This window comes from Notechis scutatus, chromosome Z (assembly GCF_049901735.1).
Source record: "Notechis scutatus isolate UNSWTSFEM ecotype Mainland chromosome Z, rNotScu1.2, whole genome shotgun sequence".
Lineage (NCBI taxonomy): Eukaryota > Metazoa > Chordata > Lepidosauria > Squamata > Elapidae > Notechis > Notechis scutatus.
In genome coordinates, this window is record NC_142025.1 from 44,241,730 (window position 1) to 44,265,871 (window position 24,142).

At 37.6% G+C, this 24,142-nt stretch overlaps 1 protein-coding gene across 2 annotated transcripts in view; it reads right to left on the bottom strand.

Moving 5' to 3' along the window:
- Positions 1-6,617: 6,617 nt before the first annotated feature.
- VPS50 (VPS50 subunit of EARP/GARPII complex) overlaps positions 6,618-24,142 on the bottom strand; it is an 86,863-nt gene continuing 69,338 nt past the window's right edge. Inside the window, exons 23-28 of one of the 2 annotated variants that reach the window (XM_026675681.2) lie at positions 16,658-16,806; positions 14,724-14,820; positions 14,391-14,549; positions 10,704-10,825; positions 9,716-9,905; positions 6,618-7,393 (exon numbers count right to left, since the gene is read on the bottom strand). In XM_026675681.2, the coding sequence (XP_026531466.1) occupies positions 7,274-7,393; positions 9,716-9,905; positions 10,704-10,825; positions 14,391-14,549; positions 14,724-14,820; positions 16,658-16,806 (837 nt within the window). In that variant the 3' untranslated portion in view covers positions 6,618-7,273. The remainder of the gene's footprint in view (positions 7,394-9,715; positions 9,906-10,703; positions 10,826-14,390; positions 14,550-14,723; positions 14,821-16,657; positions 16,807-24,142) is intronic. The other variant, XM_087946364.1, reaches the window with a different exon arrangement.

Below are 24,142 nucleotides of genomic sequence, written 5' to 3' on the forward strand. Positions count from 1 at the left end.
AAGCTTAACTGAAACATAGATAACTTGTGCAGAGGCAGTTTTGGGGGGCTCTAGAGTGGCCCATATTACACTGCTGTTCTGCGAGCTGCCTGGCTGCCAGTTTTGCTTTCAGGTAGCAATTCAAGCCTCTGTAGCATGGGTCCAGGCTACTTGAAGAATCATTTCACCCCACTGGGACTGGCCTGCTTAAAATGGCACATCAGTTGTCAAAACAAGTATTGTCTGAGCTGATTTGAAGATGTTTGTCTAATTTTCTAATACTGCACTGCTTTATATCTTTTTACATTTACACTGAAATTCTTTGTGTTAGCACAATCTGATCTTGTCCCAAGACTAATAAGGCCCTTGAGGAGAAACATTGTTTATCTTTAATATCCTGCCTCCAGTCAAAATTGCCTTTAAATGTAAGTGGAGCTAACCCCTGCATTCAAAATGTTAACTTTAGCGAGTAGCTTAAACCATTCCCACCCTCCATCTCCTAGTCTCAATTTTTATTAATCCAATTCTTTCTAGAATGCTACATTAGAAACATTATCGGCTCCTGAAATAATTTCTTTAGAAAAGCAGATTCAACTTTCTGTAATTTCTCAAGATGGACACCAGGGTTTAACTAAGATCATAAAGAAGTGCCAACTGTTTGGTTGCAAGTAGTTTTACTGTTACTACCGAGCTGAAATCTGCTTTCTATTGTGGGAAAAAAAGATAAGATCTTTCAGCACTCAAAATAGATAAAATAATACAAATATTTCATTTGACAGAAGACTGAAGTAGAAATCCCAATCTAAATGTAGTCCTCGAATTATGACTGAAATTGGGATTAGAATTTCTGTTGCTAAGTAATGTGGTCATAAACACATGTCCTGGGAATATATCACTTAGCAATGACAGTCTCTGAAGTCCCTGTTGCCAGTAAACATGGGACATGGATTGTGAGGCAAACACCTCTTTGCAACTTCCTGCCAGCTTCCAAGAACCAAAGTCAGTGAGAAAAGTTGCAGGAAATAGGAAGTCACAGCCATCTTGCAAAGCAGGCCAATAGTCAAGTAAGTGGCTGCTCTTGGACTGTAGCAAGTGGTGCATAGCTGACCAGGAAAACACAGCACAAAAATGGTGGGATTTGAAGTGGCTGCCACTGGGTGGGGAAGGGTGGCAGGAGAGGCATAGCACAGTACAAGCAATGCTTAGGATGGCTGCTGCTGGGTGGGGCAGAATGCATGAGTGGCCAGTGCAAGCACAATAACGTTTAAAAAGAGTGCACAAGGGTATTTAAGTGAAGGCTAAGTGTGAAAGCACAGCACAAACAAAAAGGGACTGAGGAAGGATGTGCAAGTGAAGGAAACTTATTCAAACAACTTGCACCTTCTCTGCTGGCTTCCCCCGTTGACTTTGCTTATGAAGGGAAGGTTGCAAATTGATATTGGTTGAATGCAAGATGCTGCAACCATTATAAGTATGAGCCATTTGCCAAGGGTTGCATAATTGTAGGGTGTTGGGACAGATAGAACATCAAGGACCCCAACACCACTTGTTCAGCGCTACTGTTAAGCCCAATGGTAATGAGGACAAAATTATTATATCATTGCATAGGCAAAGACTGGCCTGTTGGTCAATTTTGGTGGGTGATGTTCATCTTTATTAAGGAATTTCATTATATCAATATAATGAAATAAATGTGGAACAAGAATGCATCTGTTTCATTCTTTTTGTGATAAGGACTGGTTCTATATTTTATCCTACCTTTATGCTAGTGGTATTAATGCTTATTTAAGAGTAAACTACTGGTGATCGATAGTATAAAAGTGAAGGTTTCCCTTGTCATTTCTAACTCTAGAGCAAGGATGCATCGTCACAATGGAGTCATGTGACATATTGCAACTTTCCCTTTGTTAAACCGGGTTGGGCGTGGACAGTGTGACGACAGCCCTGCTCTAGAGATGGTGCTCTTTTTTTCTTAGCTGAGGGAGCCAGCACTGTCCGAAGACATTTCTGTGGTCATGTGGCATGACTATATGCCAAGGAGCACAGAACAGTGTTACCTTATCAAAGTGGTACCTATTTGCATGCTTTCAAATTGCTAGGTGAGCAAGAGCTGGGCAAATAATGGGAGCAAACCCCATTGCATGGCTTTGGTCTCAAACTCGGGCTTTCCAGCATGTTTAATCATTGAGACATCATGCCCCCTTTAAAATGATAGAGACCTTTAATTTGTGTTATAGTGTTTCTTATAGTATTGAGTCAGAAGCCTGCTTAAAACCAATGGACATGCCATAAGTGTATTTGTATATTTTTCAATTTGATGTAATAACACTAAGCCTTGCTCTAAAATTCAACATTTTGTTCTAACACCTGACTGCCCAGGAGCTGTAAGACATAGAAGCTGGATGGATGGATGATGGACGGATGGATAAATATTATTTTTCTTGAGTCAGTCCACAAATTTCCAAATATTTATGCCAGGGGAGGCTCAAGATGATAATTTGCTGGATCTTGCTTTTTTGTTTAAGATCCATTATAACCACTTCCCAATCTTTTGGACCATGAGTTTTATCAATATATGTAAAAAGGAAGACTAAAATTGGTATCTACTAATCAATCCTCTAGTGCAGGGTCCCCAACCACTGGATCGTGGTCCACTATTGGGCCTTGACTGTAAGGAATTGGGCTGCGAAAGCGGTGGTTGAGCGTTGCATGGTGCTGCTCTACTTGTGTAAGCAGTGAGTGTGCACGCACAGCTCCATTTGAGCAAGTGACAGACATGTGTACCTGCCACTCATGCAAATAAAGCTGCGCACGCTGGTCCACCGCTCACACATAACCATTCCCTTTCTCTCTCCCCCTACTGCCAGTTCTTAAAGCCAGAAAGGATGGTGGGAGGGTCACTTCTCTAGTTACCTGCTGTATACTATACTATAACTATACTATAACTATATACTGTATAAATCTCCCACTGAGGCTGTTCCGGCTTTTGTGAATTTCTAAAACTGATTGGAGGCTATTCAGGAGCCTTGGTAGAATCTCAAGTTGAAAAAACAGGAATTGTGTCACATAAAAATGATGGAAGTGAATTCTTAAACTATTATTGAGAAGGGGCAGCAAATTATAGTGTACAATATGGAAGTATATTGTAGCATATTGTTACTGGGATGTGGTAGCTACAAGAAGATTGTTAGTCTTGAAGTGACTGAACTTCAAAATTTGGATGAATTTTTGTGTCTCACTGCTGCAAATAACTATTACCAGGTTACTCTTTTCCTTCTGAGCCTTATGCAATCTCAGTGTAACATTTATCTTGATGTAGTTTGTAGGGCATTGTCATTGTATGCATGAGGAGTGCTTGTCCACAAGTATGAATTAAATTTTGATAATGACTGAATATTTTCTTAGTATTCTTAACAATTTTTGAGTGAGCATGAATCAGTTGATGAGTGGCCAGAGTTAGACTCACTTTAAACAAGCGCTTATCACTGCCAGTTTTATATAGAAATGTTGTACAAATCTTTTTTTAAAAAACAAGAAACAGATATAGGCCTAAAGATAAATGATCACTATCACATTTACCACACAACCCATTCTTTCGGAAGGCTAACATGCCCCTTATTTGACCATAGAATAATCTGTGGCTTTTCCTTTTGTTTCCTCCCATATATCATCATCATGTGTTCACAGATGTGATATTAAAGAGATTTGATAGACAGTTTGTGGCTTACCAAGAATGGCAGAAAAAAGGATGGAGAAGCCTTCCCAGTGAATTACTCATACGTTGAAGTACTAATCTATCTAATCTTGTACCCCGCCTTTCTCGTGTATTTCCATTGCCAAAAAGTTTACTGTAATTAAAAAGAACCTTGTAAAAGGAAAAAAATAAAAACAGAAAGTTTCAAAACAAAACATGTCCAAAAATAGAAAGCTGTTATAATCTACCCTGATCTGGATGCAACCCTGTCTTCAAATGTGAGGGTTCATCTCCCAGTATTCTGTAAAGACTACACTTTGTGGTGTGCCAATGCCGGCTGATTTAACAGATATACATTTTCTGCCTGGCAAGAAGAATGTTTGTCAGTCCAGGAAAACTAAATAGGTGTGACCCCCAAGAATGTTCTCATATTTACCCTAACCAATTGTGTCTGAGTTACTATCCTAGTATAGCCTTCAATATAATGCTAATCCATTTTATGTAGGCCAAGGCTGGGAAAATATAATTTGCAGCAATCTCAACCAACACAGACAGTGGTAAGGGATGCTAGGAGCTGTGTTCCAGAGCTCCTAGGTTAGCTATCCCACCTATAAGTAGTCGCAGTGGCTGGTGAACACATTTTGCGAAGCTAACATTAGACATATTATGGTATACTGTAATATTTGAACCAGCAGTATCACTGAAACACAATATGGCAGACATAGCATCAAGTTACTTACCTTTGTGAGTGCAATTCTGGCTTACAAAAAAGCTTTAAGTAGAGTTTCAATTTTATTCCCATACCTGCCACATTACCAATTTTTACTCAGCAGCCACTGCTGTTGTGTATCCAATTAAAATCCTAAGAAATATGTTTTTTGTATACATCAGCTGCTGCTTTATATATATTGTGTAATAGTGGAGAAGCAATCAGTCATATAAATAGACCCTACACTACAAATATTTCAAAATAGTTCATTGACCTAATCATTCATTAAAAGTTTAGATTTAAACAAAAAATAAATCTTGTTATGTTATGTTAATTACCTTACCCAAGTCATGGCAGCATAATTTACTGATCCCTTGTTATACCTTAGGCATACTATATATGGACCACTAACAACTGGCAAACTATTATTAGATGGAGCAAAAAGATAAAGAAAACTAAAATTCAGATTCCAAGTAATGATCATTGGATTTTTGTAGCCTAGTCATTATACACCTAACAATTCACCAAAAGGGAGTGGCATAAAAGTCCTGGGAGAGTCTTGGGAGCTACTGCACACTCCGCTCCAATCTCCATTGGCTGTAGGGCAAACACAGGTAATCCATCCAATGGATTAGTGATTTATTTCTTTTAAACACAAGTAGCAATAAAGCCAAATATATAAGCACTCTTAGCAGAGTCTGTTGAGACTGAAAGAATTTCACACATTCCCCAAAGTAAACAAACAGTAACAATTTAAAGCCAGGGGCTCCCAAGCACTAATGTGATCCAGGTATATGTGAGAATCATAGCTTAATTGGGATGATCACTCCATTTACAGTTCCAAATAGATGAGACAAGGGAAGGCTGCTAGCAACCAGCTTTCCATTAATTTGGCATCTCTTTGGAGCCCTGGTCTTGGAGGTGTTCTTCCATGACTTCCCTACAAGGCAGAGAATTTCTGAACAGAATGAATTATCAAATTCATGAACTCATGAATGCTAAATTATATTACATCATCTGAAATAGGATCTCACCATGAATAATACAACAAAACCTGCAAAAATATAAGATTGATGTTTCACCTGATATCTCCCTGATCAATTGGCAGGATCGGGTCCAGCAGCTGCTTGCTCACCTAGAAAGCCTCATAAACATCACTCCTACCGATGGTGTTGTATGTTTGTACTTGTCTAATATCTCTCTGTGGTATGTTGGGGGGGGGGGGTCCTTGATGCTAATGTCTGTTGTATGTTTCAGTGTACAAAACTTCTCCTTTTAAATCCATCCCACTGCTATCTGTATGACCAATGAAAAGGGACATCATGAAACCATGCTATGATGTGACGAATTCAAATTTGGTAACATCTAAAATAGGGGTGTCAAACTGGTGGCCTGGGACCGGGATGCGTCACATGCAGGCCAAGCCCACCCTAGCTCTGCGAATGGGAAAAATGTCATGAAACATCACATGTTGGCAACATGACGTGGTGAGGTTTCATACCCATGATCTAAAACAAAGCACTTAACATTTGTAAGCGAATAAGATTTTTTTGTAGAAGTTCTTCTAAGCCAATGTTTTGCTGGTGAATTCTGGGAGGTGAAGTCTACACATCTTAATGTTGCCAAATTTAAAAAACACTGTTCTAAATATAGTGAAGTAAGAATAGAGACAGAGAAAGTAAAATTGAAAAGCTGCAGCAAAATATTACAATAAAACAAATTTTAAATTTGGGAGGAATTCAATCTTTCAATCATTTCCATCCAGAAATTCCCCAGCCCCCCTCCAGTACCTTGTTTTTTGCAATGTGTAGTGGTTATAAAGGATTATAGTTAAATTGTAGATTAGAAAAACTATATGGAAAACAGGACAAAGCTCAATCTTTAAGAGCATGCAAACGTGATTTTTCAGATGATAATCCTTCATCACACAATCATTAAATTTTTCAGGAGCATTATCCTATTTTGATTCTGGAAGTTTTACACATTGTTGAAGCTGAAATAGTTTCAGAAGAGGGCCAAAAGAGACATTAAACTAATTACCTTTATTACCTTTAAAATGAAGACTTAGCTACATCCAGACAAAATTCTGTTGCAGTGGTATTTTCTGAATACAATTGGTGATAAGATGGAATTCACTGTTCTTAATCCTTTTCCTCTCATCTAGCCTACTTATAACAGAATGCCATGGGAGCAGATCTATTGCATAAGCTGCCAAGAACAGATTCCAAAGCACCATTTCCTAGCACTCTGTGTTTATTATTTTGCCATAATTCCTAGTCAATTCCTTTGACAAGATAGGATTCATTCAGAAATGAATTTACATTTAAAGGTATGTTAAAAAAAGCAAATAGAATTAAGCATTGCACACTTTTAAAGGACATGCACAATTCATAATCTCAATACAAGATGTTCCTTTTTATTTTCACTCATACCATTTTCTTAGCATTGAAGAGAGAACTACCTAGGAATCCTTTGGCAAAAAAAAGACCAAAAAAATTTCCCCCAAACATTTTCAAAATCTCAGAACCCCAACAAGAAAAATCACAACTGGAATATATTATTTTAACTTTCTTATTATGTTCTTATTCTGATTTTATGTTAGTGTGTGTGTATAAATATATGCATACACAAACATGCACACCCACACATACAAACACAAAATTTAACTCATCATGAAAGAAAGCACGCTGCCAAAGTGGCTGTGGGAGTAGAGTTGAAAAGACCACACACTGATTTCACATGTCTTTGGAACCAGACAGAAAAGGATGTCCGCTTTCTCCATTTAGCCAAACTTCATTTGTAGTTCCATGAGCTATTTCTTCATGTTTCACATATTCAAATAGTAATACAGGCAAAAAAAAAAAAAATCACAAGATGGATAGTCTTTTAAATTATCTTTTAGGCCTATCTAAGTCATCAATTGCTGCTAGTAGTTTCTGCTTAGCTTTTTTGTTGATGTGAGATCCCAGACAAACATTCACCAAATTGGTCAGTTGCTTGGTGGAATATTCCTGTACAAAGGAAACAAATCAGTTTAGTTACCAGCAATATAGGTGCCCGGGGAAAAAAAATGTTATAGCAAAATTTTTCAGCCCAAACTGCCATTTTGGAAGAAATGCTGAACAAGGGCTAAGGTGGGTATTGTTTATGGTACAAACTTCTGAAGAAAATACTGGTACAAGGGTAGCAGCTTAATAGGAGCTGCTTAGAATTTTAGTGAGATGTTGGACAACATGAAATTCTATGAATAGTTTAACATCCCATAGCACTTAAAATTTATTTTCCACTCCTCAGGAAAAAACATGTCAGATTGGCTTAAGATTCAGAGATACTATAAAAACAATGTTTCAAGAAATCTTCTGTTCACATTTCCAATGTAGTTCTGCCAAAGGGACTAGAGAACAAATTATCAATGCTGAATCTGATCAAAAGAAATAGATTCTGATGCGTACAATGAATTATTTCAATCTTATAACCCTTAAATATGTGCCAGGACACAACTACTTATTTAAAGAGCACTGTCTTGCTCTTAAATATTGTCTTAAATATTGCCAGATCATTTGATTATTTGAAGCAGAATTTTTGAGGTACAACAGCAAAGGAAAGCAGTCCATCTACTTATCCCCAAGAAAAGTAAATGTCTAGCTAGACTGAAAACAATCCAGAATTCACACTTGGGTCTGCTCAACTGCAATCATAAGCAGCTGCAACTCTGCTGATAAAAGCAGGTAAGACTTTAACTTTATTGTTTACAAATTCAAGTATGTCAAAATTATTCAAAAACAACAAATGAAAAAGAAGAACAATTTTTAATAGAACTAGTCAAGTTCTGATATATTGATTACTTGTTTGGAAAAAGGCTGAAGGATTTGTGGATAACATGTGGGGGGAAACAAAGCTTCTAAGGGTTTTAAATTGCCAACGTTATCACTAAAATTTAAAGCTTATTTTTTTGCTTAGATGATTAATTGATGTGTGTTTGCACAAAGTTTCCTTTGGATATCTTGTAAATGAGAAAAACAGAATACATTTCTGGCTCAAAGAATGTATTTTGTTTCTAGAACGTCCTAGTTTCATCAACTAATCACCCAGAAACTTTCATAAACTCACAGCTGTAGTGCTCCAGTTTTAGCACATTAAAGCAAGGTTAACATTTCATTTCTTGTGATTATTGTTCATTCTGATGTATCTTTTTACTGGAGTTACTACACTGGAACATTTGTCCTGTCCTGTCCTGTCCTGTCCTGTCTATCTATCTTTCTGTTGACCATATACCAAAATGTGGAGACTACATATTAATGTTTCTAAATGTAAGATCATGCACTTGAGGAAAAAGAATTCTCTGGCAGGGTATGGTATTAAGATACCATGTTAGACAGAACAAGAGAGGAAAAGGGTTTAGTATGTGCTGATAGCAGATGACTGCACAATGAATGTAGCCAGGCAGCTGTGAAGGCAAACAAAATTATGTGACGCATCACTAGAGGAATCATCCACAGGAAAAAGGAGGTTCTAATCATGCTATGTAGGGCTTTAGCCCTCATTTGTAATAATGTCCAATTCTGGAGACTTCACTTAACAAAAGATATTGATACAGTTGAATGAGTTCAGAGACAAGCAATAGAGACAGGTAACAAAGATGGTGCAAAGTGGGAGGGGAACAAAACCTATCAGGAAAGATTGAAGAAACTGATGTACAGCTTGGAAGACAAAAGAGAAATGGAGGACATGACTGAAACCTTTAAATATATTAAGAATGTGAATAAGGTTCTAGAAGGCAGTATTTTCAATATTAAACAAAGATCAAGAACAAGGGGACGTAATCTCAAACTGACAGAAGGAAAGTTCAAAAGTAATGTTAGAAAGTATTTGCTTCACAGAAAGGGTAGTGGAATTTTGGAACCAACTTCCAGAAGAGATAGTAGATCAATCCTCAGCAACTGAATTTAAACTTGGGATAAAGTCATCCCATCACCTGACAAAAATTAAAACATACAATAAAATAAGAAAATAACGTAAGAAAAAAAAAGTTCAGGCTTGATGAACTACTTGGTCTTTTTAAATTAATTTAGCAGCTGTAGAACTTACCTTATGTCCAATAAGTTCAACCCAGAAAATCAAATTGAAAAGGCTGCCAAACAGGCAATGGATGCACCACATCAGTGCAGAGTAGGATTTTTTTTTAGTTTACAAAGTAAAATGAACATGAATATTTAATGAATATTTAAACATTAGCAAATAACCAATTATTTGGGTTCACCAGCAATATATCAATATAAACTCCCCTCTCACTAGATCCAATCCAACAAGAAAACCTAAAAATTAGTTCTTACTCTGTGTTCCTTGATCCAACGTTCCATGTCATTTTCAGTCAAATAATAAGCTTTAATATAGGTCTCCACAAATTCTTTGTCTGGAATAGGCCTAATATCTGTAAGTTTCTCCAGCTTCATTAAAAACTGTTGAAAATCCAATTGCATCAGAGCACGACCTTCATTGCTACACTTCTTGACGTTGGCATAACTAGATACATAAGTAAACAAGAGATAAGAAGTCTGGTTTGGTGCTTTAATTTTCTGAAGACTGTGGTTGAATTTTGAAGTTCTGACAGCTGCCCCCACTTGGAGTCAGGAGATAGCATTTTGGATAGTTGGCAACCAACTTGCACGTGACCACAATTTTTGGCATTTTTCCAGGGCGTACTTCTGATTTCCAGCAAAAAATACCCACTGGGGAAAACGGGTAAACAACTTCCATGTCTTGACAGCCAACAAGGTTATATAATTAGGAATGGTCACACAGTGATCTATGAGCATCGTGACTTATGACCGCATTTCCGGGCTCAGTTACAATGGCAAATCAAGGACTAGTTTACTTGGAATCGCATTGGAATAGGAGCTATTGCTTCTGAACATACACGTAAGGAAGTGATTTTGGAATGCATCTAAACATTTTAATCAACGCGCATTATAAAATATATTATTATTCACTAATAAGTAAAACCCTTACGCTTATATCCAAGTTATATGCTCAGCTGAATCCAGCAATTTAACTTCTCATAAGACAAATGGCAGTCAGTTTACAAGTATATTATAATTTTTAAATGAACAAAATTCTAAGATCTCTTATCTCAAGACTACTAATTAAGTCTGAAATGCCACATTTTTTTTTTATCAAGGATGGGCAATATTAGATAGCTGGGGGTTATGGTTATAAGACTAGAAGAGAAAGAGAAATAGGACTTGGGGGAGGAATATGAATAAAAAACTTTATGAGTCCAACCATGAGTTTAATATTCATTTCAAAAACAACAGCACTTACCCTTCTACAATTGTTCTATTGGCTAGCCGTATGCAGTGTTCCCAAAGAATATTTGAAACTGGCAATGGAATACGAACTCTCTTTGACACTTCATTCATCCGCTTGTTAAACTGTTCAAATTCCTAAATTATATAAAATTTATATAATGAATAAAATTATTAAATGATGAACTATAAATGCCAATAAATATGCAGCTAAGCAGACAACAAGCGAACACACAAATAAAAAATACACAAACTGTCAGACAGTTGGTGAGCATTCCAGAGCAGCTTTTCCCAACTGGCTCCTCTTCTTATTTATTTAGAACTAAAATCTCCTGTATTCCTAACAGCCATACTTTAGACCAGGGGTGACAAACTCAAGGCCTGCAGGCTGTATCCGGCCTGGAAATAGCAAAAGACCAGCCCCAGTGTCCCTACCAGCAAAAACAGGGTGAAGGGGGGCTGCACCCCCCTGTACCGCATGGACGGCCTCCTTTAGCACCCTGCCGGCCAAAACAGCATGTGGGAGGGCCTCACCTTGCTCCATTTTGGCCAGCAAAGTGCTGCAGGAGGTGTCCGTCCTGTCTCCCCCCACCATCAAGCCAGCTTGCAGAGCAGAACTATAACGCTGATCCAGTCCTCGAAGAAATCCACGTTGACACCCCTGCTTTAGATTCAAGAATTGAACTTACAACACATCTCAAGACTAAGTTTGAAAAGGCTGACTCCTACCATCTCTTTGTGTACCACAGTTCTCATTGAATGAATCTGTTTCTAGATAAGAAGGTTAATAAGGGTCATGAAGAAAACCTGTTTTAAGATATATTATCTGCTGATTATTTATGTATGGAAACATTCTGGTCATATAACTGATGAAATTGATTACTGACTGCACCAACTGCATCAAAGCTATTAAGTGCACATTCTACTGACCTAGAGTAGTTTATCTATTTATTTACTACAATGTATAGAGTTTAATCCAACAAGGCCCAAAGCTTCTTGCTGAAGATACAGTATTAAAATATGAATGACAAAAAAATTTCAGCCTGAAAAATACCTAGAACATCCAAGCCTATTGCAGAAGGCTTTGATTATTATAGGACAGATCCTGAAAATTCCAGGATCTAATGGCTTTTGAAGAGACCAATAAGGTAAAATCCAATCTGATCACAAGAAAGCTACTGTTCCATATTAAATTTTACAAAATGTACATTTATATTTGCTAATTATTTTTATATTATAAATAGGAATCCAATAGAATAAAATATTTGTAGTTCAGTGTTGAATTGTGGGGTCCTTGGTTTGATTCTTTTCATGCAGATGTTTTATTACTAAACTAGGTAACATTATCAGTGCTAGTAGGGAGTGGGTTTGTTCTCATTTTGTATTCTAATGGTTTGCCCTGTCAATGTTGGTGGGAGTCATCTTGGTATTTCCTTGATTTGGGTTGTTGTTTACTACTTGTCAGTTCCTTGAATGAAGTATTTTTGTTTGTTGATTATTGGATTAATGTTAACCTTGGTGTTAATCTCTGCTTATCTGAATGTTGATTGCTGATGAGGATCTGTTACAGATTTTTTGTTTCTTTTCTGGCTCTTTTTATTGTTTCTTTTGAATGGTACATAGATGTTTATGTCTATGTGCCTGTTGATGGCCAATTTGTCAGAGTGTCAGGTTTCCAGGAATACTCTAGTGTTTTTGGACTTGGCTTGGTATAAGATGCTCACAATTTCCCAGTTGAAACTATGGTTGAATCTGTTCATATGTTGTAAAATTAAGGCGTTTTCATCAGGTCTTCTGCTAGGCTAAAACATACAACGAACGGTTGCAGGAACTGGGCTTGGCTAGTCTAGTAAAGAGAAGGACCAGGGGAGACATGATGGCACTCTTCCAATATTTGAGGGGCTGCCACAGAGAGGAAGGGGTCAAGCTATTTCTAAAGCACTTGTAGGCCAGACAAGGAATAATGGATGGAAACTGAATAAGGAGAGATTAAACTTTCTGACAGTGAGAACAATCAACCTATGAAACAAAAGTTGCCCTCGGAAGTTGTGGGAGCGCCCTCACTTGAGACTTTCAAGAAGAGATTGGACTACCATTTGTCAGAAATGGTGTAGGGTCTCCCACTTGGGTGGGGGGGTTGGACTAGATGACCTACAAGGTCCCTTCCAACTCTGATTATCTGTTAAATCTGTTAAATCTGTTAGTTGGTATTAAGGGATACGCTCTGCTAGCATTCTGTCTGTTTGCCCTATACAATGGCTATTACAAATGTACACTGTATGTTGTTAGATGATTCCTGTTTTTTCTCTCTGGGGCTAATAGATCTTTGATTTACTTATGAAGGACTTTGGATGGTTTGTATGCTATGGTGCCAGGTGGTTGTAATAGGAATCCAAATAATATTGTAGCTACTCTCACCTGGTGTTTTTTTATTACTATTATTTTTGCTTGGTGTGCAATCCTCCTCAAGGATTTGTCTAAATGCATAGAAGACTTCACACATGATGGAAACTAGACGTGCCTATAACTTTTTTCTCTACTCTCTCCAATCTTTCAGCTGAAAGATTTAAAAGACAGCTGAACCTGTGATTCATACAAGTACATATCCCTAGAATCCTCCTTTATTCATGTTCCAGATTATGTAAAAAAACAGTACTTATATTCATGTTAACGTAGCTACAACTTTCCTTCAAAACTCCAGCTGAATACAGAAGTGAATTAAATACATGCAGCATTCTCCATTCTAGTGTGAAGTGCTCAGAACATTCATGCAAACAGCAATGGTATTTTTTAACCATTAAAATGGGAAACATTCACCGGGAATAAAAGCTTATTTGGTACTATAAATTATGAATGGAGGAACATGTGGCAGACAGAATGACAAGACTTCACTGATTATTTGGCAAATCAAAGTCCATGCCTTTTAGCCAAGCAATGCAAACAGGTACAGAAACACCACAGAACCATGCATATCTATTTTTCAGCAATCAAAATCACCGAGTCTTATTCCAGAATATATTACTCATGATTTCACTCTTAAAGTATTAAGACTTTTAAGTAAGCATGCAAATAATTCTTTAGCAGGCGCATAGAAACCCATGCTGAAATAGACAGGCAAAAAGGAAATTGCAGTAGATTGAACCATGGTGGTAGGTAGAATGCAGTACTGCAGGCTACTTCTGCTGACTGCTGGCTGGCTGCAGTTTGGCAGTTCAAATCTCACCAAGCTCAAGGCTGACTCAGCTTTCCATTCTTCCGAGGTTGGTAAAATGAGGACCCAAATTGTTGGGGGGCAATATGCTGACTCTGTAAACGGCTTAGAGACGGCTGTAAAGCACTGTGAAGCGGCATATAAGTCTAACTGCTATTGTATTGACTTCAGTAGTAATTGGATCTGATCTTCTCAGGACTGATTAAATTATACCTGGTATGGTATGATTTTTTTCTATAAATTATTAAGTGGAACCACATCTTGCTACTTCTAATTAAAAGAATCATTAAGATTCAGACTGAACATTGGTGAGAATCTTTCCTTATGATGGCATATTATTTAAACATGGATAGACAAAAATGAAGCAAACTGAAGGAATCAAATTACTGAAGGAAGAATTTATTGCTTTCAACATGGAACAAAACTTTTATATTAATAAATTACCTCTTAGTTAGGAACATTTAAGTGTGAAACAATTAAAAATAAACTTACTTTTAAGAGTGAATCGACATAAATATTGTGTTGTGACATGATTTCTTTCACATCCCACTTCATATTTGCCATCAGAAGTAACATCTGTTCATAATCAATTGCTTTAGCAGCTACAATCCAGTATATAGGTTTACGTAGTTCACTAGCTGTTGAAACTGTCTGAAACATGAAGTTTTTTCAAATGCTATTGTAATAATTACATTAAGAACCAGAATGTATTAAGTAAATGGCACTAATTATTGTTAGGCATTTGAAGGTGTTTCTTTACAAAAGCAATAAACAACACACTCAAAATTACCATAATAAATAAATAAATGTATTCAGAATCCTGACCTGTGAGTAGAACTGTTGAAGAAAAGGCTTTTTGGCTGGAGGCATTACAGCATCAAGATGGGACTGGAGGAACTCAAATTGTTCAGCCAAAAATACTCTTAAAAACAAAACAGATAGGGTGGGATTTTTAATTGGGATTTATTATTTGATAAGATTTTTGTAAAATGCTGTAAGTCACCTCAAATCACCTATGTGTGAGTTGGGTAGCTGTATAAATGTGTTTAATTAATTAATAAATACAGAAAATTTACTAAGATCAAAATCTGACTGTTTTGCACCTGGCAAAATAATGGGCCTGTTTAAAATGGGTGCTGTATCTGTATCTGCAGTTACTTATTTATTCATAGCATTTATATCAGGGGTCGCCAAGTTTTTGGACCTCAGGGACCACCAAACCCATAATTTTAGATCCCAGGGACCACTAACCAGTTCTGTGGGCATGGCTGAATTTATGGGTGCGGCTTGGTGGTCATGTGACTGGCTGAGCATGGCTTGTATGTAAATATTATAAATATTTATATCGATATTGAATTTTTTATAAAAAAAGAGCAACTTTTACCCAAAATCAGGCAAAGCAGGCAGGCAGATTGAGTTGCTCACAGAATCACAGATTCATTCAGAGATCTATCTATCTGCCATTGGCTAGCTCAGTCTGTTACATAAAATTTGCTAGCAAGCAAACTCACAAATTAACTCACAACACACCATGCATGTAAATATTGATTTTTTTATAAAAAAGAGCAACTTTTACCCCAAATCAGGCAAAGCAGGCAGATTGAGTTGCTCACAGAATCATTCAGTGATCTATCTATCTGCCATCAGCTAGCTCAGTCTCTCATATTTGCTTGACGTGAGTCTGCACTGAATTTGCTTGCAAGCAAACCTTCAGTCCTAAGGGAGGTTTGGCTGTGCTGAGCCGAAGATCTAAAGACTAGCTAGAAAGCTTTCCACGATTATTACCCCCCCCCCCCCACATCACAATCTTGAATCATGTGGGCGGCGCAGCCTTGTATTTCTGCGCAGCCTAGATTAATTGCTTTGTGGGGGTGCTCTAGGGGTGAGATTCTCTGTGGCCCACCAAAATTTTCTCACGGCCCATCTGTGGGCCGCGGCCGACCGGTTGGCGACCGCTGATTTATATGGCTGCCCATCTTAAGCAACTCTGGGCAGTTTACAAAAACCCGAACACCAATAAATAAAACAATCATAAAATCAATAAAGCTAAAAAGAAAAACCCTGTGCTGTACTCATCCCACTTGGGATGTCTCACAGCAGACTCTGCTACCTTCCTTCCAATTCCAGCACCTCAGTAAAAAAAAAGCTACATCTTAACACCCTCTGAAAGGCTAAAAGGGTAGCATCTCTGGCAAAAACAGTGTAGGAGCTGCCATTGAAAAAGCAGATTTCTTAAGCTCACTAGATGGCAAGCCTTCAGGGAGGGGTCCAGGAGCATGCCCATCCTATCTGATCTAGTGGAACTAGTGGATATTCTTAGAGAAAGGCAGTCCTGAAAATAACTGGGTTCCATACCATATAGGCCTTCAAAGGCAATAACCAGCACCTTGAATTCCGCACACTAGAAAACCAGGAACCAGTGAACCTTGCACAACAAAGATTTATCATGGTAAATCTATGCATACCCAATATTTTGTGTGCTATTGTGCTCTGGACCAACTGTAACTTTTAAATAGTGTTGAAGGGTAGTGCCATGCCTTTGTTGGCTATAAGGAGGAAGTGGCTGTATGCTAACATTCCCCATCTCTGGTATCTTTCAGGTTAAGGAACATTTTCTGAGGTGGGCCAGGAAAATGTTGGCAGACTTTTCTTTGTCCTGCCGCAGTTTTACTTATTAATAGATGCCTGTTACTTTATAATATCTCTTGCAGTTGATTTTAAGAAGCAGAAAGAAACACTGTTGAGGATTCTTAACATACAAGGATTCTGTGGCTACCACTCTCTCTGCCAAGCCATAAAGACTGTTGCTGGATGTCAAGACTACAAGATGACTTAGATGTGGCATTGGAACTTTTTCCTTTCTTTCTTCAACAGCAGTCAGTGTTCCAGCAACATCAGAGGACACATCCTACAAAAGAAGTAGGGATAGGAGAGGATGGGAAATAAATTATATTGACTGGAAATATAATCAAACTTAATTAAGGCAATCTATATATATATAAAAGCGAAATATCACTCATGCATCATCACAAAATCTCCAGAATTGTAAAGCCTACAAACTTGAAATTTGGCACATGTGTTCCTCTTGGCTTCTAGGAGCTCATGAAGAAAGGATTTTTCGAAATGACCATCAGACATTACTATTTTGTATATTATTATTAACATGCTCTGATGCTAAGACATTCTACTCCCCCTCCCCAACTAAAAAGAAATCTGTTCCAAATGCAGAACATAAGCAGAGGAGCTTCAGTTTCAGTTTCAGAGCACCAAGCAGCTTTAGTACAGAACAGTTGAGCTAAGCCACGCTCAGGCTCCTTGCTGTCTCCTTCTTGCTCACACAGCAAATACAATTTCATATTCCAAACAGCCCTCAACTCTCACACTGACAGGATGCTAGCCAATGAATGCCGATGGATGCTGGTAGACAGAGGCACAATTCCCCCCCCCTTTATTTTCCTCCCCCCAAATTAAGCCTGATTATATAATTTTGTTGCGAAGCATGGGTATCGAGATAGTATTCAGATAATATGAAGACAATCATCAATTCTCTTCAGAGAAGAGATTAATTAATAATAAACACTGCATTTCCAGGGCATACATTAGCATGTTTATTTCTTTTGACAGAAAGTTCACATTACATACAGTATCTTCGGCTCTGAAAGTTCTTTTATGAATAACAATGATATCTTTTAACCCATGATTCTGATGCATTTTATGAGCATAGTATATAGAAATTTTGTTTCTAGTCTTAACAATCCAGTTTTGTCGAGTAGGACATTCCTATTTCCTCTGAGGCCATACTTCTATTGTATTTCAGTGAGGGTCACGAGAACCTAATTAGAATTTATACATCACGTTCCTTGGGAACTCCTTTATTGCTCTAAAAAATAAATGCACTTTTAGGGATGAATCAATTCCTATGCTCAAATTAAGATTGCACAAAGAAAACCTTCAGGAAAAATAATGATTTCTCATAAAATATTCCAGATAATTGAAAACATAACCTATACTATATGCAATATAGGAAGATTCTGAGAATCATTATATATATTGACAATTAAATGGAAATACAGTTCATATTTAGTACTATGTTAGGCTGCAATAGGAAACTGGTGCACTCTCTTTCACTGAACATGTTTAAATGGAGGCTAGATATTCATCTATGGGAGATATTTAAGTCTGACAGCCTGCAGTGAAGAAGAGATTGGATTTGATGGTCTAAATTACCCTTCTAACTTTACAATTCTGAGGTTTTAATGGTTTTTTTTCCATTGCGCTGTTGGGAAAGCCTCTCTCTCATCTCATTGCATAGAACAAGGGTTGTTTTAAACAAAGTACCTTGGAAGATGGCCAAATTATTAATTGGGTAATTCCTCACTAATGGCATTTATCATTTGGAATTATTTGAAACCATAGACATGCCGTAAATAAACCATTATATACTTTAATTCAAATCACAAGCAGTATAAAATGTTGTAACTCATAGGTTACATGGTAGTTCAGAAGAACTTTCATCCTTTTATCAAAACTGAAACACTCTCCTATGTGCTTGTTTTGTTGTTGTTTGTTTTATAATGTCATTGAAAAAGCCAAAATTGTTCACTTATTTGCAGAGAGGACAATGATTTCTGAACTGGCACCAATTGTCTTCGGGAAAATCATCACAGGCACAAAGATCACTAGTTTGTACTACAACAAAACCATTCCATACTTTGTGATTCATAATCAGTCAAGAATCCTCATGTGACCAATCGAAGAGGGTGAAGCCACAAAATTTGGAAGAAGAAAATTAAGAAGAAATCTGTTATTGGGGCACAAAAAAAGAGAAGGAAAACATCTATCAATAAAAGAAAAATGATCACATCTCAAACTCTTTTTGATCCAACATGCTAGCCGTCAGAAAGTCCTGCATTTGATCCAAATATCTGAGCAGAAGGGTATGTCCTGCCATCCTAGCTATGAAGTTGGAAGTCGGCATAGGGCAGGATACAAATGAAGAAAAGTGAATTAAATGTTCTTGGGTTCCCATCGAAACATGATAATCCTTTGATCTAGCACAAGGGTCGCCAACCTTTTGGACCTCAGGGACCACCAAACTCATAATTTTAAATCCCGCAGACCACTAATATGAATTTTGACTGACAGTGGTTTACTGACGTTGGTGGGAAAGTCAGTCCCATATTCAAGAGCTGCAGTAGTCATAGGACTGGCCCTTTGGTCATCCAAAGCAGCTGCTCCTCCACCCGGGTGCAGCAGCCTGCCATGGTCTGGAGGAGCTGCTCCGAGATGACCAAAGAGCCAGTCTTGTGACTACTGAAGCTTTGGAATATGGGACCGACTTTCCCACCAACATCAGCAAGCCACCCCAGGGCGGATTTCCCTCCCGCGCCGTTGGTGTTATTTTCCAGTTCCAGCCCACGTGGCTCTACTCAAGGTAAGATTTGCGCTTGCCCAAAGGATGGGGGCCAGTGGGTGGGCAAGCCATGTGGGCAGTGCAGCCTTGTGTTCCCACGCAGCCTGGATGGAGTGCTTTGGGGAGGACGTTTCTCTGCGGATCCCCAAAATTTTCTTGGGGATCACCAGTGGTCCCCGGCCCACTGGTTGGTGACCACTGATCTAGCATACTGATCATATCCAACAAACACTTCTGACCCTTGAAGACATTTTGCTTCTTTTAAAGAATTATAGGTCTGTAATTTCCATCTACTGATGAAAGTCTTGTTTAAGATGTTTAAAAAAGTCTTGTTTAAGATTGTTTAAAAAAGCAAGTAGACAAAAAAAAGTCTTAAAGATCAAAAAAGAAACAGATTGTTTTCTGGTTAATTAATCCCTGTATTCAAAAGAGTGAAACTTTTTTCTTGCATTTTCTTCTTATTGCTTAGGGGGGGGGATTTTTCTGAGCTACTGCCAGTGCACATTCACAAAGACGTATCAGTTCTCAACAGATTTTGCACATTAGTGTTTCCTATATTTAGGTTCCTATGTAAGAGGAAGATATCATGGACCATTCTATTAAAACATGCAATCTTTTCTACTGGATCCACAAATGGACTTGTTGAAGAGCTTCTTTTCCTCAAATCTTCAAATTTCTCATGGTCTTAATAGGCGGACATACACATTCACACACAGACACACAGACACACAGACACACCACTGAAAATACAATACGATTCTTTTCTTCAGCAACAAAAGATGAGAGACAAACAAACAGCAGCTTTGCTAAAGTGGTTAAGATACTGGCCCAGAAACCAGGAGACCGAGAATTCTAGTCTCTTCTTACGCATGAAAGCTAGTTAAATTCCTTGGGCCACTTCTCTTAGCCCAACCCACTTAAATGGACTGTTGTTGTGGAAAAAATAGGAGGAAGAAGTATTATGCATGTTGGATTACTTATTAAAAAAAAGTAAAGAAAGATAAACATTTAATAAAATAAATATGCAAATAAATTTATTCCATTCTACTCCTACACCTTAATCTAGCAAAACCTGCCCTTGCAACTTACTGGGCTCACCAAGAGACAGATTATTTTCCTAGTTTTCCATATGGAAAAATTAACCTATTTCACAATATTCCCATTCCTGGAGAGAAAAATCTGTCTTCAAAGGCAAATAACACAAAGGAATTAATATATAATTTGGCCCTCCATTTCTGCAACAATTTAAATTATATAACAGGCCATGGTTCTGGTTTTTACAGGAAGAGGTAACAAGGTATTATAACCTTCTCTAAATCTTTCTGTCAAATATGAAAAGAAGGCAACCCATTACCTTGCAAAATCCTAATTATATTCAATCAAGATATATTCTCAATTCCAACATTTTGTAGAAAATACCTTCTCTTCTCTACACATACAAGACATGATAGGCTGATCAAATACCCTGGACCACAAAGATAGCTTTTCAGATCCAGAAGTACAGTTAAAAAGCTAATACCCAAGAGCAGATTTAATTTCTTTAGCTATCTGTAAAATGCTCACTGATAGATTTATGTGCTTATCCTTATTATTGCCGAGAAGTAAATGCTGAACCTTTCAGCTGCACACATGATCTTCATGTTTGTTTTAATTAATTCTAAAGCAATAATTTTAAAACAATAATATAAAGCAATGTCAAACTCTTAAATTATAACTGAAAAGGGGGAAATATTGTTGTTTGATGCAACTGATTACTTTTTTTTGCTTCTTACACAACGCCTTAAGAACTTGCCTTATTTAAAGCAAAATTACCTACATTAAACTTAATAGAACCATTCAAAGTCAGCACGGTGCAGGAAATCATCTAAAATGCAGTTGGTCAAAAAGGTAACAGCTAGACGTCAATACCAAAGAAAGATTTCTCAGAAATTAAGGAATAGAATGGATAAAGAAGATTGCTTGAAGTCTTAGACCTTTCATATAAACAAATCATCTTTAAAAGCCTGAAAAGTAGTTGAGACTATTTTCTGATTATTAAAACTGCTACAGTACACAGATTAGAAACTGAGAACTCATGTAAACCCTAGCTGATGGTTATTTATTAAAGCTTTTAACAACTTTGGGTGACATTTCTGGATTGTGCTTTGATTTTTTTTGAGATGTACTTCTTTGTGTAGAGTTCTCAGGTGAAAATATGATGAATACAAAAATTATCTCTACGCAACCTTCTTGTAGAGCAGGGATGTCAAACTCAATTTCATTGAGAGTCGCATCAAGGTTGCATTTGACCTTGGGGGGAACATGGCTAGGGGGCAAGGGTAGCTTGACATCACTTGTGTTGGGGGCGCCTGAGCACTCTGCAAGCGAAAACAGAGCACATGGCCCTCCCAAGGTCTGCTTTTGCTGACAGAAGAACCATGGGCTGGTCCTCCACTATTCCCAGGGCTGCTGCGTGGGCCAGATCTAAGCACCCCATGGGGAAGATCTGGCCCATGGGCCTTGGGTTTGATACCCCTGTTGCAGAGTATCTTTTTCAAATAATAAAAAGTTATACATTTTAAGCCTGAATGTGTTAAATTCCTAACAATTACTTGATTCGGTTTAAGTAGGTAAACTTAAATCAGTCCTGGGCAACAATGATTTATATTCACCCATCCATTTACAGGGGTAAGTAACTTGTTTTACAAGGATGAAAGTTGTTCTGCAACCTGTCAACCATGACACTACTTCTGCTCCCTTTTAAACTAAGACTCAAAAGGCCTTTATGCTCAAATGGTTCTATACATAATTATCATCAAAGAATTGTTTCTGAGCTGCTGAAGAAAACTGTTCTCCAATGACACCAGTCCTAATAACCCCACCCAGAAAAAGGAGCAGGGATGAGATCACCAGCTTTCATTCAATGTCCACTAATTCAGGAGATTCTTAAGGGAAGTTATACCTATGGCTATAACAGCAAAGACTTTCCTTCCCAGTAGAGATATAACAGTGCAGATATACAGCTGCAAATTAAAGGTGACTTATGGGATAGTTTTTCACTAATGTAAGTTTATTTAAAGTTTTCTCTACTTTCCGCCCTTCAGAGGTTTTGAAATATAAATTCCAGAATCCTAGACATATGGGCATAATTAAGTTTTCTAGGACCTGTGTCTATACTCAACACATGTAGACTCAAAACAATATAAGATTAGTTTATAAAGGTTAGCATACTAAGGTTAGTATAAAACATTTCCTCTAGATTTTTGCAAAGCATTCAAATTTCTACCTTGTATGAATAATTTTCTCCTGTAAATATAAATGATGTAAGTCCATATTAGTAAGCACAAATTAAATGACAAGAAGATTTTACATCATATGTGTGAAAGCCAGAGCCAATATTTTTTTCTCTTGGGAAGTCTACTTTTCTCTCTTAGCTAGTCCAATTAACTCCTTTCATCTTTATATGGGCTTAGAAATAAACTGTACGTGAGCAGCATGACTTTGTGTATTTAGCACAAACACACTCTGAAAATATCTTATGGAGATTTATCATTTAGATGGCTTTAAAAAAGAAGAGGATATAAAGAATACAAACTTAAGCAGCTTCTGAATGAAACACTGACCAGTTTAAAACGTTAAACTTTCTTTTAGGAAACCTTTCCTAAGGAAAGCAAATAGAGATTTAGAAAGAATTCTACTTCATCTTCCCTGAAAATATTTGTGCAACTAACCTGAGGAAAAGATTGTGATGGTGAACATATATGTTTCTGTGCCGTTTTTGTGACAGCCCAAGGCCTTTAGGCCCTCCGGAAGTCATGCGTGAACGAACTCCAGAGCTTCCAAAAGCATCTGAGAATGGGGCTTGCTTTCCCACTCTTTTTGGAGGCTGCAAGGCCACACAAGAACATTCTCCAAAGTTTCCAGGCCAGAGCTGCTTAGATAGGCATTTTGAAAAATATTTATGTATTTATTAGATAATAAATGTGATTTATTTATTACCATTTGTTATGAATTGTTTTTCGTGTGTTGGGGGAGAGATGGCAGATTTTTTCTTCATTTTTGACATGCCAACTTTAAGAGGTTTACCATTATTATTGGGGGATCTCAGGGAGAAAACAGTCATTCCCTTAGCTAACTCTTTATGAGACCGGGGGGAGGTGGGATTATGCAGGGCTTAATTTTAGTTTGCAAGGAACATGATGGCCTATCCTGCTGCACTCTTCTAATCCTTAACCTAGAATAGCTTAATGAAGAGCAAAGACATGGGGTGTTACCATGTTTTATACTGCAATCTGAAATACGTGGATTTTATAACAGCATATTTTTTGGTCTGTTAGCAATTGCTGTCAAAAGTGTAACATATTTATCTTCTCTAAAATTTTCCTCTGGATTTCAAGTCCAATTTATTTTCAATTGATGTTTATCTACATATATGATTCCAAAAGCTCTCCTGGTTTTGGAGAAAGGAAAAAAGGGGAGACAGTTGTTAATCAATCCTACACAATGGCTACAATCTCAAAACTGCAGTTACATTATCATGGTTGGACTTGAAAGCACACCAGGTGTTTCTCCCTCAGGGATGGGACCTGCAACATTCCCTGGCTCCCCACTCTAATGGGTCAGGTAGATGTGACTGGCAAGAGACATTCCCTCAGATAACCTGGTCCCAAGCCATGAAGGGCTTTAAAGGTGACAATCAGCACCATGAATTGCACCCAGAAGCAAACTGGCAACCAATGCAGCTCCTGCAGGAGAGGTGACACATGTGCACACCGGGGTCTGCACAAAACCATGCGGGCCGCTGCATTTTGTACCAACTGGAGCTTCTGGATGCTCTTTAAGGGCAGCCCCA